The following is a 19,994-nucleotide window of genomic DNA, read 5'->3' as shown; positions in this document are numbered from 1 at the left end:
ATAGTAGAAACAAAAGGATGTGAAGAGAAAAAAAACAGATTCCTTGGCTAATTTTTTAGTAATCTGTTGATTTGTCCATCTATGATTCTTTTGGTGTGCCACTGAAGAGATAAATTCTTTGTCAAACACGTTTATGAAGTTAGAACTTCCTCACTGGATCACTCACTGACTACATGAAAATTAACGTGAAATTCAAAAGAAAGAAAAAAGTTATTTGAAATATTCTTTTATTTTCATGATAAATTTGGCCCTTCTAGAGTCCATCTCCAGACTGCACATACACTATGTATAAAATCAGTGCAATTATTACTGCTATTAGGGTTGTTGATTAGCAGAATCATTAGAACAGTAGATAAAATGCTATGCAGTATTTAGTTTTGGCCCTTTATATTCTGAGTCTAAATCCTGAGTTCAACTTTCTTCCTTTGATGAAATAAAGTACCAATCAAGTACTGAGGTTGATTCACTTGTGTAACCTCTTCTCTCAAATTTGTAGCCTGTTTAGAAACAGATTGACAGAGTATTTAGTTATAGTACTTTATGTTCAGAGTTCAAATCCCACTGTGGTCAACTTTAAGTCCAGCGGGATGCAAAGCAAAGTTGAAGAACATAAAGGACTGGAACAAATATTGTAATGCATTTTGTCCAATGCTTTGATAATTCAGTCAATCCATTGTCAAATGTGATAATTTAGGTGGACTGCCATACATCCTTTTAATGATTTGGTTTAGAGCAGGCATGGGCAACCTTTTTTTGAGAAGTGGGCCACATCAGGCATGGCTCATCAGGTGGGCTGCACTACTAAGAAAAAAAATTCCAAGTAATTTTTGATTAGGTCGGTCACAATTTGCCCATTACTGGTTTAAAGGAAGGATGGGCTATGTACATAGCCTTCACAGGCCCTCCTATACCACTGAGATTGATGTACTTGAACTGTTGATGATTATGTAGAAAATATGAGCAGGAATGTAATATTCAAGACTATTACACTCAGGTGGGGAGAGGTGAAGAATTACAGAAAAGTTGTTAGTGTGAGATCTCAGGGACACAATGTGAATGATGAGGGAAGGCTATATTATGAGGAAGTTTTATGTATAATACTAACAGTGCAGTGCTAGTATTATCCATAACGCATCCTGTAAGACACTCAAAGAATGCTTATCATGAGGAAAAAGATTCCCTTGAGAGAAAGGTCTGATGTCTCAACAACATTTAAATATCTTCTTAACAAATAACTAACATGGTTAATTCTCACGATTGAATATGACTTAGTAGTTGCATGATCCATGCTTCTGCTCTCATTTTTCAGTAGACACACATCCTTTCATGCTCTATGCCATTTACCCTGTAGAAATTTAAATATATGACATGTGTAGGGAGTTAGGACTGCACTTTAGTACACTGGTAATTTTTTTTATCAACCCTGGGAGAATTAAAGGCAAAAGGGACCTCAGTAGGATTCAAACTCAGAACATTGACCCAGGAAAAATATGGCAATATTCTATATTGATTCTACCAGTTCTACTAACAAATAACATTGTAACATCATCATCGTTGTCATTTAATGTCCGCTTTCCATGCTGGCATGGGTTGGACGGTTTGACTGAGGGCTGGTAAGTCAGAAGGCTGCACCAGGATCCAATCTGATTTGGCACAGTTTCTAACGCCTACCACACTAAGAGTGTAGAGGGTGCTTTTTATGTGCCACTGGCATGAGGACCAAATAGGTAGTACTGGCATCAACCACACTTGAATAGTGCTTTTTATGTCCCACCAGCACAGGAGCCAGTCAGGCAGCATTGGCAATGATCACGCTCAAATGGTGCTTTTTTTGTGCCACCTGCACAGGACCAGTCAGGCAGCATTGGCATTGACCATGTTTGAATGGTGCTTTTACGTGTCATTGGCATGAGTGTCGATCAGGTACTACTGCCATTGGCCACAACAATGACTTCACTTGACTCAACAGGTCTTTGCAAGCGCAGTTTATTGCCCAATGATTGAAAGGTACTCTTAAATGGTTCAATTATACTGCACTGGCATAAGCTACGGTTACAGTCTCACTTGGCTTGCCAGGTCTTCTCAAGCACAGCATATCTCCAAAGATCTCAGTCACTTGTCATTGCCTCTGTGAGGCCCAACGTTCGAAGGTCGTATATGTTATTTGTGATTGTCAGAATATCACAAGCAATATTACAGTTGTTAAAAGCAATAAATCATGTTTTTCTTTTAGTATTTCAGTATTATCTGAACTCAATTAAAAACTGGACAAGTAATACCTTCATCTGTTACTTTGTGTTAAATAATTGGTATTATTTGACCCTTGTTTAGTACTGATTGAACAGATCAACACCCAATGGTGTTTCAACCATAACCATCTTTTTTTAAAGCATATGTGGGATTCTGTTATCTTCTGTCTCCTTTTATTTTTAAGACACTAGGATGTAATTCCAGGAAGATTTAGATGTTCTTCCTAACAGGTCAAATAACCACATACCTTACTGTTATTTATTATTTTTGTGTAATCATCACTATCTCAAACTACACCTATCGAGCTCGTTGACCAGTAGCTCCCACTTTATCCATTATAATAATCCCTAAACATCCTTCTAGAGCCACTATCACTCTTGATTCTGTTTGGTAGATGAATTCTTATTCATTGTATGACTTTGTAAAGTTATTATTGGGCATAATGATTGAAATTTATAACAAAAAATTAACGATGTATCATAATAGTAAATGTTCTGAAAAATGTTTACACATCATAATAGTAAATGTTTTGAAAAATATTCGCAATAACTGAATTAGCCGTTCTTTTGTGATAGAAGTGAGAAGTTGTTTAACAACTAGGAATGTGAAGAAAAGAAAACCAAGCATTTCAATAAGCATTTGATAAAGTTACGTCTCTAGTAGCTAACTTGTTATTTTATTGATTATCATTTGATTCAATTTGATCATTCAACTGGCTTTTCTCATGCAACCATTTAGTCTTTCTTATTTGGCATGTTGTACTCAGGAACACTTGTTCAATTTGTTTTAAGATGATATGGTGACATTTTGAAGGAGATTTGGTTGCTAATTCTAACAGGTCAAGTAACCATGTAAAAACTGCTTCATTGACTCAATTCAGTATGATAGTTTCTGTTGGGAACCTGAGATTTTTTATTGTGGGAAAACTAACAGATAATCAACACCATTACTGATAAACTAACAATAATTTCACCTTAATGAAATATCTTCCATTAGCAGAGGTCACATTTTGAAGTTTATTTCATTAGTTTTCTCCATGTTATCTGATCCCTAACTGTTTCCTCTACCAAATCTTGAACTACCAATTCTTCACCCCAGACTGTGCAGATCATGCCACTTTCCTTCATAACATCCACTTCCCTCTCTCTTTGAATATATATGATTCTTAACCCATAGCTATTTCCACTTTGCCATTTAGTCTATTTCTTAAATTTGCTTACGTATTCAACAAGTTAAATTCATTTTGTAATAGATATATTCTGTTTTAGTTTACATGTTTTTCATGATACTAGAATATGCTCCAACTATTTCTAGTTTTTTTACACATGCACGTGCACGCGAGAAGAAATTAAATATAAAAAATACATTCTGATGTAATCAACTAGAATTTTTCTTTCTTTGAAATATAAGCACTTCCTATTTTCTTTAAGCAAGACTATTGCAAGTCAATACATTGTTCAACATGTAACATATGGTTTATGAGATGTATTATCAACATCAGTATAAAGAACTAGACTTTTAATTGACTGTAACTACATTGAGTTTCTTAAGACATTCTTTTTTTTGTTTTTTTCTGAGGCAGTTGATTTAATGTATTTTTTATTTGTGCATTTTTATATCTCTTTATAGAAATCATGTTCATTAACTTGACCTTTCATTGCTACTCTATCCTTAACCCTTTTGATACCAACCCGGCTGAAACCGGCTCTGGTTCTGAGTACAAATATCTTGTTTACATAAGTTTTGATTTAAAATCTTCCACCAAATCTTAGTCACAATTTATGTTCCTAACACTAGCTGAATGATAACTAAGTTATTTTACTAAATTCTCTGTTATATTTAAAGTAATTGAAAGAAACACAGAGCATCTCAAAATAAATACAGTAACAAAAGGGTAATATTCAGAAGTATTTTTATCATTTGTAATATACTCTGATACAATTTTGTCATTAATAAATTAATAGCAGTAGTTCACTATGGTCAGACATCAGCCAGAAACAATTCTTCCTCTAAATCCACAGGCTTTTTATTAAAATCGTTCACACATTGTGATTTAACCCTTTAACTGCAGAATTAAATTTCATGATGTTAAATATCTACCAAAAATAGAACTGGTATTTTCTGCAAGTCAAGTTGCCTCAGTAAACTTGACATATCTCAACAGAAAATAGTTTCAAGCATGACATTCCTCAACAAAAGATTGGTATACAAAACTGCTTTTTGCAGTACATGTGCTAAGATACGCATGCATCAGCTGATTCCTGTTACTGCTTCATAAATTATAGTAGTCTAAGTTTAACCTTTTTGTTATTACATTCCTGTTGAGATACATTCTTTGTTATAATTTATTTTGAAAATTTTGAAGAACTTATTAAAATAACTTCATCAATAGTAAGCTGGTGTTTGGAACATAAATTAACATCAAATTTTGATGAAAGATTATGAAAATTATACATTGTTCCCTTTGTGTACAATGATGGAACTGTATTTTGCTATGGTATCTACTTTAAGCTAAAGGAACTCCTCTATCGTCAGTTAAGTGCTTTTGTTAACATACTGTAGTACCACCAATAATCCTTTGGTTAACTAAAACTCTCTGTATATGAATTAAAAATAAATGTAAAATGCTTTAAATGCAATTCCTTTGTGGTATTAGAAATAGCAGAGAGCTGCTACTTTTTTTTTTTTTTCTTCAAAATTGTTACATTGTAATAAAAATGCTGACCCTCCAGAAATGTAAAGAAATGAAGTAGAAATCACAATTTATTGATAACCATTTTTAACTGATGTGTGCTGGAATCTGCAATGAACATACGATATGTTATCTTTCACAGGTGGTTTTATTATCATCATTATTTTCTATTTCTGGTTTTCTATGCTGGCTTACGTTGGGATGGGTCTCATCATTGAATGTGGACTGGGTGCACTGTATTGTGCTGAGGGTACTAGAAAGGTTGTCTCATGTAGGATGAAAGAGTTCCCTCTGCTCTAGACTAGTAACCCATGGTGCAGCTATCAGTGTACTAAGTACATTTTATTATGTCCTTATCTCTGAAGAGGTTGCCCCATGCAAAAGAACCAAGAGTCTCTTCTACCCCGTGTCACTTCATTTTTCAGAATCACTTCCTGCTGACACAGGTAGCTTGTGATGTGGCTTGCTATGTCCATCTTGTTTCTACATTCCATCAATGTATGGAAGAAGTTTTAGCTGCTACAAGCATGGAAATAATGATCTTATGCAGCTCGGTATAAAGATTGTCTATATTATGTGGGTAGAGGTAGGAAGGAAGAGGTTGAAAAAAGGTATCCTGGGGGAGTGTGAGTGATTCTGTCTCAATAGTTCTATGTTGCATATTGAGCAGTTGCAAGGCAGTTGTCACATTTGGTGGTAAAGGACAAGTGAGTGGATATGCTATCCTGTACCATGCTGGGTTGTGTATAAATACAAGGTAAAGAGATAGAGGTGGGGAGGCCAGAAAAGAGAGTGATTGTATTAATTATCATTTATTGTTACAAGGCTAAGAGACAAGGTCCAGACTATATAATGCGTGACACTTTGTACCTGAATTAATAAACATAAATGATGGTATACACAGCATACATATTTGTGAGTCTCTAGAGAAGGGAGCCAATCAATGAACCCTCTGGATCCAGAATTACCATGACTACCAAGGCTAAAAGCTCTATCCTAGCTGTGATACTCTGGCCTGTACATGTATACTGAGAGTAGGTCCATTCACTTGAGCCAAGTTTGTCGTTACTGAAAATCAGCACCTTCCTCAGCCCACACATTCTTCTCCAAATGAGACTTAAAAAATTTGATGAGGGCTTGGCATGAGCCTTTTGGCCATGACTGCAACAAAATGTGTTTTTACTATACCCATCAGATAGAGCAAAAATGCCTAAACCTCCAAGCTTAAAAAAGGCTGCAGGGCAATTTATATGAGCAATTCTAGGTGATTGAACATTTTGCTAAGAATGTTATCACTATTTTACACAACTATTTCTTTGTAGAATGCTAGCATTGAGGTTCTAATGGTGAACTGCCCAACTAATAGAGGGTTGTGAAAACCAGCCAATAATTATTATATGAACAAGAGATTTTAAAACAGATAATTAAATTAAATGAATTATCTTGCTTTTCCAATGATACTTCTATGACTTTCACTCATATTTTGTTGGCAAGATATGTGCATGGTAATCATACAGCTTTTTTTGTTTCATTGCATATTTATATTGATAGGGCTACACTGGGCTGTTTATAAATAGTACCTGAAAAAGAAAAGAAAGTGAAATGTGTGTGTGAGTATGTGTGCACATCACACATGCATATGTGCATATATAACTATTGTTTTACTGTCCACTTTTCCATGTTCACATGTTGGACAGAATTTGTTGAAACATTTTCTACAATTAGATGTCCTTCCTGTTGTCAGCCCTCTTCTGTTTCCAAGTGAGGTAATATTTCCCCATGGCCAGCATGTTTTCATGGAAAATTGGAAATGAAGGACACAAGCTTGTATAATGATGATGTCATTTATAACTATTAGAGGCTATCAAGACAGTAATTAGACACACACATCTGTATACATGTGTTACTGTCTTGACATAACATTGCGTGATATATACATGTATGCACACTTACATACATATATGGAGATGCAGATGAGGTAATAGGTGTTAGATTGAATGTGAGACTGAGAAGTTAGTTTCTCCAGCCACCAAGTTAAAAATTCAATATTGCCACATGAGACATTGAGGAAGTGTCTTCTAAAACTTTATGATTGGATTTGTTAGAAACTGAAAGAGGCCTGTTGTATATCTCTGTGTTGATGTTTCTTATTTTGTTTCAACATCATGGTTGGTTGTAAATCATCAGTATTACTGCTAATCTTCTGTAAAAATATGTCCAACAGTAGAGAAATTTTACATTGCTTGGAAGCAGCTTTCAGTTGATAGCAGGACAGGCATCCAACCATGAAAAAAAAACCTGCTTCAAGTTCCGTCTGACCATGAAAGCATGAAAAAGTAGGTGTTAATGTGATGATAAATGTGTATGCTGCATAAAGAAGTACTTGTCACTAAATATGAATGATACTTGTGGAAGATGAAGGAAGACATCTCTGTATAGTTACATAACCTATAAATACATGCATCATCATCTAACATCTGTTGTGCATGCTGGCATGGGTTGGATGGTTTGACTGGGCTGGCACGCTGGATGACTGCACCAGGCTCCAGTCTGATTTAGCATGGTTTTTACGATTGGATGCCCTTCCTAATGCCAACCACACCAAAGTGTAACGAGTGCTTTTATGTGCCACCGACATGTCACCAGTATCTCCCACGACTGCAATTTTGCTTGGCTTGATGGGTTTTCTTCTCAAGCACGACATAATGCCAAAGGTTTTAGTAATTGCCTCTGTAAGGCCCAACACTCGAAAGGAACTTGGCCACTTTGCCTTCATGAAGCCCAACGCTCAAAAGGAACTCAGCCACTTTGCCTCCGTAAGGCCCAATGTTCAAAGGTTGATTTTTTTTTTTATGTGTCACCAGCATGGGGACACTTGGCTTGACGGGTTCTCTTAAGCAGAGCATGTCATCAAAGGTCTCAGTACTAGTCGTTGCCACTGTGAGGTTCAAAGTTCGAAGATCATGCACATGTTCATCTTCACAAAAATGAGGTTGTAAAAGTATGTCATCAATGTCTATACACCTCTCCCCACACCTATTCTGTACCTGTCAAATCTTCCCAGCTACTCATCTTTGTAACACCCCTCTGCCTATGGTGCTATTACTCAGCTGCTGTAATTATATGAGAACAGAACTACACATATTCCTTTCCCTCTTTGTGTGCTACCAGTAACATGTCTTCTTAGAATCACTTTCCTTGCCACATGTTCTGCACTCCCAACATCATCTTTTATCACACTGTGTCCACTAAAAGCCATTTCTTTGAAAACCTCATCTATGCTATTGACAACACTTTTTGTAACTCACTATGTCCGCCCTTTTATATACTTGACCCCTGTCTCTGTCACTGTGTATCTTCTATCTTCCCCACTCTTCACCTCATCTCCCTTAACTATCTACCCAGCTTTCCTCAACTCTCTGCCGTTATTTTCTTGCTATCCACCTTCTTGTATATCAAGGGTAATCCCTGATAACTCACGTTCACCATTCTTTCTCCCTTTCCTGCTGGAGTACCCATGTATCTCCTCTACAACAACACACTTGTTCCTGTCCCTCTTTCAATCTTTAGCTTCTTTACACCTGGCATAAGTCCCCACCACCACCACCCATCAATATTGCACCTCCATTCACTGAAGGTCTTCTCTTCCGAATTACTTGATGACCCCACTAGTGCTGGTGTGGTATCTGTATGTAGAAACCTTGTCAAAGCAGATACTGGAGACCAACAAAGCCCTCAGGCACTAGTCAGATCCTGTCGAACCATCCATTCCTTAACAACATAGAACAGATCTTAAATGATATATGTATATATGTCTGTATACTATATATTTATATAATATATACTCATCATCATCATCTAGCGTTTGCTTTCCATGCTGGCATGGGTTGGACAGTTTGACTGGAGCTGGCTAAGCAGAAGACTGCACCAGATTTCAGTGTCTGTTTTGATATGGGTTTTTATGGTTGGATGCCCTTCCTGATACCAGCCACCCTGTAGAGTGGACTTAGTGCTTTTTACATAGCACCAGCACAGGCAAGGTCAGGTTTTGCATGGATTTTACAGCAGGATGCCCTTCCAAACACCAACCACTTTACAGTGTGGACTGGATGTTTTTTATGTGGCACCAGCACTGGTCAGGTCATCAAGTAACTTGTAAGACAAAGATCCTTTGAGAGAGTAGGGGGCACTGGAGGTGATGTTGTGCCAGATGATGAAAGGTTAGAGTGTGACAGGGAGACAGAAACAGGTGTCTTGCTGTACAGGAGGTACATGGTTACCCAGTCAGAGTGAGAGAGAGAGAGAGAGAGAGAGTGATCAAGAATAAAACAGAAGAGATACATGGTTACCTAGCTAGAGGGAAGAATGAGAGAAAGAGAGAGAGAGTGCAAGAGACAGCAAGAGAGAAAGAGAGATTGTGACAAAGTGCCAGAGTATACTCACATGGAATGGGGATCAGAATTTAAATGGAATTGTAGAGTAGAGCAACATAGATAGTGTCAAATACCTGGGCATACCTTCAAGCTATGGGGGTCAAAATATAAATGGCTGGGTAATGCCAAAGGAGCATGTGTAGGGAGTAGAGTCTTCACATGGATGCAAAGAGTTCAGGAGTGGGGATGCAGTGACTGGTGAAACTTGGGTATATAGAGGGGTGGGGGACTACAGGATAGCAATGATACAGTGAACAGAGCAGTGAGGACAAGATTGGGGAGCAAGAGATAAGCATAGTGCATAAAAAGAGGAAATGTGAGGAAGGGATGTGGTTTAGTTTGTTGGGGTGGGGTGTGTGAAAAGTTTTATTGTTACATGTGGGTAGAACACAGCGTTTCTAGAACTCATGTTGCCAGACATATCAGTCCATTGTCATTTCCTCTGTGAGATTCAGCATCCTGAGATCAGTCCTCACCACTTCATCTCATGTTCTCCTGGATCTCCCTCTTCCACATGTGCCATCCACTTTCAGTGATCAGCACTTCTTTATACAGCTGTCTTCATTCATATGCATATCCAAACCAACATAGTCTTCTTTCTTGCATGCTACATTTGATTCCTCTCATCCCCAACTTCTATCTCAACACATTTGTACTGAGGCTGTTGTAGGAGACGAAGTACTGTATAACAGGACTGAACCTGAAGTTATGTGGTTCCATAGCAAACTTAATCACTTGTTCAGCCGTGTGCGTGTGTGTATATTTCTTTATATCACACATGGATAACCTTTTTTGAAAAGCGGACTGTGTGAGACAGAGCTATCATCAGCTGGGTTGCACAACTAAAAAAATTCAAAGTAATTTTTCATTAGACATGCCATTCAGAATGTCTCAGCTGCAGCTTGCCCATGGTGTTCTATGTTTATACCCCACAATTTAGTGGATCAACAACCAAGTACAGGAATTATTTATCAATAAGATATATACCAGATTTACAAATAAATACTAGGATTACTGATTGACTAAACTTTTCAAGGTGAGTCCCAAATATATTTACAGTCTGGTAAGTTAAACAAATAAAGGAATGTGTATGTATGTGCCAGGTCAAGTCATTGCCCTTCTAAATAGATCAGAAGACGATGATTCACATGTATGCTTTATTCTTGGTTTGGTTTCTATGGTTGGAATCCTTTTCTATCATCATCTATAGAGTATACAAAGTATATAAGATGAATTTATCATGGTACCAGCACTTGAGAGGTTGTCACATCTTTGAAAAAGCTAAAGAATTCTTTTAGCACCATTGCTGTCTCTGTTCATTCACCAACCATTTTACTGAGTCTGCTTGTTGCATTTTATTGTATCACCAGCACTAGTGAGGTTTCTTTGTATCATCTATGGCTAGGGACTTCTCACTACCCTATGATGTGTTTGTACCCTCAAGGTAAGGTATCTAAGAAGGTGAATAGAAGCAAGAGTAGTAACAATTAACAACAGAAGAAGAATCAAGAAGGGTGAGGGACGGTTGCAAGAGGAGAGAGAGAGAGAGAGAGAGAGATGTGGTTGGGGTGGTTAGTGTAAATAGTGATGGAGGTATTTGGTATGTGAAAGATGGATGTCAATAAGAAGTGGTACAAGGGAGAGGAAATGATAGCTAGCAGTACAGAAAGGATAATTTTAAGTATTAATAGGTTCTACCTTCATAATTCAGTGTCAAAATAATATATATAAATTAGAGAAGAGGTTTACTAGAAAGATGTATGATAAGTAGAAGGGTGTTTGGGAGAGAGTGGTGAAGGTTGAGCAATAGAAAGACGAAAGAGTTTCAAAGATTGGGTGGTCACTAGATATAGACATGACAGGAACATATTGTGTAAGAAACCCAATTGTGTGCACATGTACACACTCACATATATACATATGAATTCCATTTTCATCACTGCCTCTACTTTAACATTGGTTTCACAATGCTTTTACAAGTGGGAGTGTGTTGAGTGCTGTGTGTCACCAATCATTTCAGTCCCTTTGAGAGGTTTAACATCCTGAGATCAATATCTAACACTTCACTCTACGTCTTCTTGGTTTCCTTCTTCCACGGACTCCACCTATTTGAAGTGCTCTGCACTTCTTTATGTAGCTTTCATCTTCCATTGCATCATACATCCTTAGCAGCACTGTCTTCTCTCTTATACCCTGAATTGGATTCCTTTTATATGCAGTTTTACTCTTAACTCATTTGTGCTCCATTGCTTGTGCACATTGACACTGCATATTCAGTGGAACATACTTATTTCATTTCTTTCTAATCTTTGCAAGCCCTCTGCATCCAAGACCCATGTCTCACTATCATAAACATTGCAATCTGTGTACAAGTATCTTACAATCAGCTTTTCATCCAGAGAGCGGAACCATTTGTCACCTAGAGAGGTAATAGTTCCCTGAACTTTCTCCAACCCATGCTTTTTCTGGTTTCTTTACTTTTGGAATATTCACTTCCACTACTACTAATGCCAGCTAGTTAACAGAAGCTATCAATTATTTTTAGGAATCCTTCTGAGCATGTGAAAGAATGTTCAAGCTCTGCTGAGCCCCTGTCCACTACATTCATTGCTATACAATTTACTATCAATTTATTGACTATACTTTTACTAGCTTCCTCAGCAGTCACCAGATCATCCAGGTCAACAAATACTAGTTATAGTTGCTTACTCCTAAGTACTTCTACTGTTGTCTTACTAGTTATGTGCATGTATATATATATATATACATCATCATCATCATCATTTAATGTCCATTTTCCATGCTGGCATGGGTTGTGGCCAACCAGGGAGCTGTCCAGACTCCAATTGTCTGTTGTAGCATGATTTCTATGGCTGGATGCCCTTCCTAACACCAACCACTTTATAGAGTGTGTTGGGTGCTTTTTACGTGCCACCAGCATGGATGTGTTTACACAACACTAGCACAAGTGCATTTTATCTGGCACCAGCACCTGTAAAGGACAAGCCTGTATATATGGATGACAGCGATTTTACTTAGCTTGGTGTGTCTTCTAAACTACAGCAAATTGCCACAACTCCCAGTCCCTTGTTATTTCCAAATATATACAAACATATATATATATATATATACATATATATACACCCACCCACCACACACACAATGCAGGAACAGTGGTTTATTCTGAAGTACTTTTCTTGCAGTTGAATCATTATTTCTTTCAGTCATAGAGCTGAACACCATTTTGTCTAGACTGTTTTTCCTAATCAAAGGATCTGCAAAGACTAGAAAGAAATGTGTAATACCAGTATGCATGAGCTACAGAGTAGAAACCAGCAGAGAGAAAAATGGGGCATAAAAAAATAATCACATGTAGTGTGCAAGAGAGAAGACCGCATTGGTATAGGCACATAACACATATAGAGGAGGACAGTTCTATGAAGAAATGGTGTGTGCTCAATGTGTGTGGAACCTGTGGAAGAGGTAGACTTCATATCTACAGTATATATAGGTTACAAAATACATGAATATGTATGAGTGCACATATGCATGTGTATAAACTTTCATCACTCTACCATAATTATCACTCACTTCTTTTATCACACATACCTCTTATCACTCACCTGTCTGTTCTCCATGCCAGCCAGTTATATTTCTATTACCTTTACCTTTAACACTTCTAGTGGTCATACCTCTATTGCTCATCTCCTAATGAGTCTCTTTCTCACATTCACAATATTGCCTATGTGACTAAGAATAACAGTGAATTTCTTTAGCTTACCAATCAAGATCTATCTGACCCTCTCTCCAACACTCCACCCATCATCATGGATAATATATGCTTAAAGGACTTTGTGCATATATCTCATATATTCTGTTTGTACTCCTTACTGATATTGATATGTATTATTCATGACCACCTTGCTACAATTGGTATCATAATAAATCCCATCCAGTACACTCTGTGAAATGGTTTGCAAATAAGCAGAGCTAGTGGTGATCCAAAAGTAACTTTTAGTTTTCTCAAAGGCATGACAAACTCACTGGTGCTTGTGCTCCAATAAAATGCACTCACCTATATACCCTGCAAAATGGTTTGCCCAGAACTATACTAAAAACACTTGACCAACAGGCCATGCAGTGGGACTGAACCCAAAACCACATGATTGCCAGGCAAACTTCTTAACCACACTATATATATATATATATATATATATATATATATATAGTTAATCCAAACAAGAAAACACAGAAAAAAAGAGAGAAAAAAACACAGCAACGCAGGACGTGGAACAATTAAAGTATTATTGACGCTCAGGAAAGAAGGGAAGGAGGGTTTAACGTTTCGAGCGGAGCTCTTTGTCGGAAACAAGGAGAAGGAAAGATCCCAAGGAGGGAAGACAGAGGAGACAATATTTGAGCTGGTGGTGCTTAAGGGATCACATGTATATATATATATATATATATATATACACACACACATACAGTCATACCTCACTTTACAAGATTCTGGGTTTATGAGTTTTATTTTCCAAGCACAAGATCCAAATTTTGAACAAAGTGCAAAAGTTTCTGCTACCATAACAAATGCATCTGCGTGTTACTGAGAAATTTATAGGGACCGAAAAAAAAGCTTCTTCGAAGCAATCTGTAAGTCCATCTATGGGTGCTTGTGAATCAGTGATCATGTCTACAAGTGATGGTGTATGTGAGTCTAGTGTGAATGAAAGGAATTCAGAAAACAATTATAATAGTATTTTTTATTATTGCTGTTATGGGAAATTATTGCCCAGCTTTATGAGCAGTCTCCAGGAAGAAATTAACTCATATATCGAGGCATTACTGTATAGATATGTAGTAGTGGTAGTAGAAAAAAAAATGTAGTTTACTCGAAACATTGCAGGATATTTACTTGTTACTTCCTTACACTCTGTTGTGATGTAACCTATGCCCCACTGGTGAGGTGTGTGCCTCACCTAGAGAGAGACAGATGGTGGTAGAGTTGGGGGTTAAGCATGGACAGATCTAGATCATTCCAAGTGTGGTACAGTAAATAGTTAGGAGGCAGTAGAATGATGAGTGGCTGTTGAATAGATTGGAAGAGCAGGTGAATAAACTTAGCAAGTACAAAAAGAGGCAAAAGGCCCATATAAACTTATATTTCAACCTCCATTATTGCTCCCATTTTAATGTATTTTTCACCATTCTTGTATGGGTTGTCAGGTCTTCAGCGCCATGCATTGCCAATCAACATAGTCCTTTATCATCTCCTCTGTGAGATGTAACATCTTGATATTAGTCTTCATCACTTCATTGTTTAATATATGTGCAGTAAATTTCATTTGATATGTTTAAATAGTTTAATATACGAGCAATGAGCAAAAATAGAAGACAGCATGAGAAGAATAAATTTTAACAAATGTATTAAAGGAAGGGAAAGAGTAAACATTTCCTTTTATTTTGTTAAATGATTTTAACATATTAAATTACATATATAGCATAACTGTCTTCTTTTGTTTTTTAAATTAAATAAAGAAAATTTCCAGTTCCTATCCTAAGTTTCTAATATTCAAAATATACAAATCCAAAATGATTTTCTTTATATAGGTGCAGATGTGGCTGTGTGGTAAGAAGCTTGCTTCCCTACCACATAGTTCCAGGTTCAGTTCCATTGCATGGCACCTTGGGCAAGTGTCTTCTACTATAGCTCAGGTTGACCTTGTGAAACTATTTGGTAGACAGAAACTGAAAGAAGGCTATTTGCCTTTCATCCTTTCGGGGTCGATAAATCAAGTACCAGTTACACACTGGGGTCAATGTAATCGACTTAATCACTTTGTCTGTCCTTGTTTGTCCCCTCTATGTTTAGCCCCTTGTGAGCAATAAAAAAATAAATATATATGTATATATATATATATATATATATATATGTGTGTATGTATGTATGTGGTGTGTATGTATGTATCTATACGTATGTGTGTTTGTCTCCCCATTATCACTTGACAACCAGTGTTGGTGTGTTTACATCCCTGTCACTTAGTGGTTCAGTAAAAGAGACTGGTAGAATAAGTACTAGGCTTTAAAAAGTTTAGTCCTGGGGTCAATTTGCTTGACTAAAACCCTTCAAGATGCTGCTCCAGCATGGCCACTTTCAATGACTGAAACAAGTAAAAGAAAAAAAGAATGCAGAATAAAAAAATTCAAGTGGTTCTTTAAATTCCTCACTTGAGCATTTAATCTTCAGTAGTAACACCTAACAGAAATGATTAAATTATATAAAATAGGCTGGTCATAGTAAGAATGCCTTTGTGCTGTTACCTATTATAGCAATTTACTGAGATTCTAAGACATATGTATTTTTGTAGTATTATATATATATATATATATATATATATACACACACACAAACTGATGTTTGTAGCATTCGTAAACATAAACTGTTTCATCATATTGCTGTTTCTGTTTCAGTTTTTCATTTTACTTCTGAATTATTTAGATATGTTAGTAAAATAGTAAACAACCTTGAAAGATATGATCTTAGAGACATACTTAACATTTGTGGCTCGGCATCTTTATTTATTTATTTTTTCTTAACTAGTGCAAATATGAAAACTCATCAAAATGCTTGCAGATACATACAGGCACATATATTTTTTACTTGTTTTAGTGAGTAGACTGCAGCCATGCTGGGGCACCACCTTCAAGAATTTTAGTTGGACGAATCAACCCCAATGCTTATTTTTCTTTTAAGCTTGATGCATAATTTATCAGTCACTTTTGCTGAATTACTAAGTTATGGGGATGTAGACACACCAACACCTGTTGTCAAGCTGGAGTAGCGGACAAAGACGCACACACATACATGATGGCTTCTTTCAGTTTCTGTCTACCAAGTCTACTCACAAGGCTTTGGTTAGCCGAAGGCTATAGTAGAAGACACTTGCCCAAGGTGCCACACACTGGGACTGAACCATATGGGTAGGAAGCAAACTTCTTGCCATACAATATATATCTGAGTTTTGTACATTTTCTGTTTAGTAAGTTCATTCTCAAGGCTTTAGCTGACCCAAGGCTGTAGTAGTAGACATGTGCTGTAAAATGGGACCGAACCTGAAGCCACATGCTTGGAAATTGAACTTCTTAACTACACAGCTATAGCTGTTCCTTGTGTACACATATATGTATGTACACTTGCTTACAGGAATCATAAAGAATTTATTGAGGCAGATTTTTGACCAGATACTCCTTCTGTTGCTACTCTCATCTACTTCCAAGCAAAGTAATATTTCCCTTTGGTCAGACATGTTTTCACATAAGATCATCAATGGAGACCCCTGCTTGTACGATGGTGACAAGATGATTGGTGACATGCAGTGCTAAACACGATCACTTCACTTGTGCAAACATGACCAAATGAAAGTTATAACCATTAGAAACTAGTAGCAATGATGGAGGGTTGACAGAATCAATATTAGGGTCTTGATACAGATTGTTGCTACTGTGTCAACATATAGTACTTGCCTTAGCTTTTGATACCTTGTCAATCTCCATCACTCCTCTCACTTTCTATCACCTTCTGCTGTTTGCTGGGATAACTAAGAATAGCATGCTCTTCCCATCTATTACCCTCTTGCTCCCATATTACCTCTTGTTACCTCCACCCATTCATCATGGTTCTTTTTATATTGCTAATCTCAATACTGTAAACCTTGGTCTATTTCATGAGTGAACAAACATGTCATAGAGTAGTGAGGACTCAAGGACATAAAGAAATTCACTAGTGCCAGTGTCTTGGTAAAATGTACTCAGAAGACTCTTTTAAAGAGGTCAGCAAACTCATGGTGATAGCATAGCATTGCCAGTTACCTTTAGTCTTTCAAGGACATTTAGTGCTGGTGCTATGATAAAATTCATTCAGTAGCCTATGTAAAGTGGCTGGTGATCTGTATGTTGTGTGTGCATATATACACACACACACACAGCCACCCATGCTTGCGTGAGTCAGATGGAATTTGTTGCAGCTGATTTTCTACAACTAGATGCCCTTCTTGTGACAACCCTCTTCTGTTTCCAAGCAAGGTAACATTTTCCCATAGCTTGACATGCTTTTCATGGAAGACTGGAAGGAAGCAGCCCCACTTTTATGACAGTGATGCTCATTTACCATCAACCATCACATGATGTTGAAACTTAGGTATATACATACTCATACATACACACACAAAACAACACAACAGGCTTTTTTCAGTTTCTGTCTATCAAATCCATTCACAAGGGTTTGGTGAGCCCAGTGCTATAGTAGAAGACACTTGCCCATGTTGTCACGCAGTGAGACAGAACCCAAAACCACATGGTTAGTAAATAAGCTTCTCAGCCACACACCCATGCCTGTGTCTATCCACACCTCTAATGGATCGAAAATTGTATCTAATAAATTAGTGATACAGTAAACATACATGGAGACAGGGTAATGGATAAGTGGGGTATGTTGAAATAGTGATAAGTGGGCAAACACTTATAAATGGCATTGGATCTAAACTCAAAGGTAGGGCATATCTATCTATGTGTGCGTGTGTGTTACAAGAGTACGCTTTCGTAAAATGCTGCAGACATGACTGTTTGGATAAGACTAATAAGCTTCTATGTATACTGAATTTATAATTTTTCTCTAAAGAAAACAGTTTTATAATAGACTGCTTGTAAAAGTCTGCTTCAAGCATATTTTTGTATGTTTGTTATTTAGGACAAATGTAAAATCCCACAGACAAGTCAAAACTGGGATAAAATAGTCAGATTTTGACAAATTTTCATTCAGTTCAGCCGTCAGATAATGTCTAGGCAAATAAATTAACCATGTGTTAACGAATTTCAAAAGATTTAAGGCATATCTCAAAATAGTTAAAATAGATATCAAGCAAGCTCTTAAATGATTTTGTTGTACATAATTCTTTGTGTGTACAGATGGGTTATAGAAATAACTGTTCATACTTTCTGATAAGAGAATACAAGAGGGAGCACCTAATTATTATTTTACTTATCTGATAACAGCCAAAATTTTTAGTTGGTATTTTCTAATTATTTACCTTGTATCTTAACCTTAAATGTATCTAATATCTACTTGAACTGAATGTCCTTTCCCAACTGAAAATATTGGAGACCTGTTTTCCATAATTTATTCTCCAATTGATTTTAAGTATAAGCTTAATATTCAGTAAAGCTACTGTTCTTTTGTGATTTTCACTCCTTTCTTTTAAGAATCAGTCTCATCAGTTTTCATTTTTAGATCCATATTGAATTCTAACATGTGGTCTTCAATGTGCCACCTACCAGCCAGTGTACATTTAAGAGACCATGTTGAACTGAAATAAATTTTATTCACTTGCTCATTCATTTGAAAAGAACTTACTCTAAGATATTGCATTGTATGCAGTAAAAATTCCATTCTAATTTTAAGACTGTAGCATCAGAATTTTGCTTCGTTAATTTTAGTATCATTATCATCATTGATTTTTTTTTTTGTATTGGGTATTTTAACATGACCTGAACATTATCTTGTGTTCCATGAAAACTGAAAATATCACTAAAATAGGTTATGGTTTTTCTTCTGAATTCTTCTCTTTGTAATTTATTGACGAACTGTCTATGTTTGATACCCCCCCCCCCCACACACACTGCTTGACAACCAGTGTTTGTGTGTTAATGTCCCTGTAACTTAACGGTTCAGCAAAAAAGGTCGATAGAATAAGTATCAGGCTTTAAAGAAAGATAAGTACTGGGGTCAATTCATTCGACTAAAAATCCTTCTAGGCTGTGCTCCAGCATGGCTGCAGTCTAATGATTGAAACAACTAAAAAGATAAAAAAACGAGAGAGAATTCATGGAATATCATCATCATCATCATCATCACTTAACGTCCATTGTCCATGCTGGTGTGGGTTGGACGAGGTGACCAAAGCTGGCAAGCTAAGAGTGGGGGACTGCACCAGACTCCTGATTTGGCATGGTTTCTATTGCTGGATGCCCTTCCTAATGCCAACCACTTTACAGGATGTGAGGGCTGCTTTTATGTGGCAAACTATGTTTTTCAAGTCCTTTTTGTTTGAAGTCTTCTAATTATACATTTAGAATTATGCATTTTTTCCTCTTCTCTTTACTCTTTTTTTTATATGCTTCTGAAATAAGTAGGTTCTTGAAATAAAAGTACTTCAACCATACTTAAAGTGTCATCACATTGATCATATTTACTATTAGTCATCTTGTTATGATTTTACTTTCTTTGTGTTTTAGATTTTATTCACCAACAATGAACCCTCAGTATCATAGTGGGTTTGGCCCTGGTGTAACTCCACATGGAGGTGGGATCCAGGTATCAGCAGCACCTCCTTCACGACCTCATTTGCCTGGACAGAACATGTATAATGGGCCAAATATGGTACAACGACCACCTGGCATAAGAGGTAACTTCTATAAACTTTTCTTTTATCCTGTATCTGCTCTAAAATGATATTGATATAAGAATGCTATTTGTGCTAAATTAAACATGAGAAATAGTTGTGTAACCTTGAATGTTTGTGAGAATTTTTCTCACAAATTAGCATTTGGAGAAATCTAAACAATAA

The 19,994-nt window shown here is 36.7% G+C and overlaps 1 protein-coding gene across 2 annotated transcripts in view; it reads left to right on the top strand.

Annotated features, from left to right (window-relative positions):
- The window catches only part of LOC115209248 (protein transport protein Sec24C), a 57,328-nt gene that overhangs the window by 3,340 nt on the left and 33,994 nt on the right, over positions 1 to 19,994 (top strand). The window contains exon 2 of one of the 2 annotated variants that reach the window (XM_029777537.2): positions 19,663 to 19,832. In XM_029777537.2, coding sequence (XP_029633397.1) covers positions 19,679 to 19,832 — 154 coding nt within the window. In that variant the 5' untranslated portion in view covers positions 19,663 to 19,678. Of the gene's footprint in view, positions 1 to 19,644; positions 19,833 to 19,994 lie in introns of those variants that run through there. The other variant, XM_036507114.1, reaches the window with a different exon arrangement.

The sequence above is a fragment of the Octopus sinensis genome, linkage group LG1, assembly GCF_006345805.1.
Source record: "Octopus sinensis linkage group LG1, ASM634580v1, whole genome shotgun sequence".
In the NCBI taxonomy this organism is placed as follows: Eukaryota; Metazoa; Mollusca; class Cephalopoda; order Octopoda; family Octopodidae; genus Octopus; species Octopus sinensis.
The sequence above is the reverse complement of the archived record's forward strand: the minus strand, read 5'-3'. Positions and strand labels throughout refer to the sequence as shown.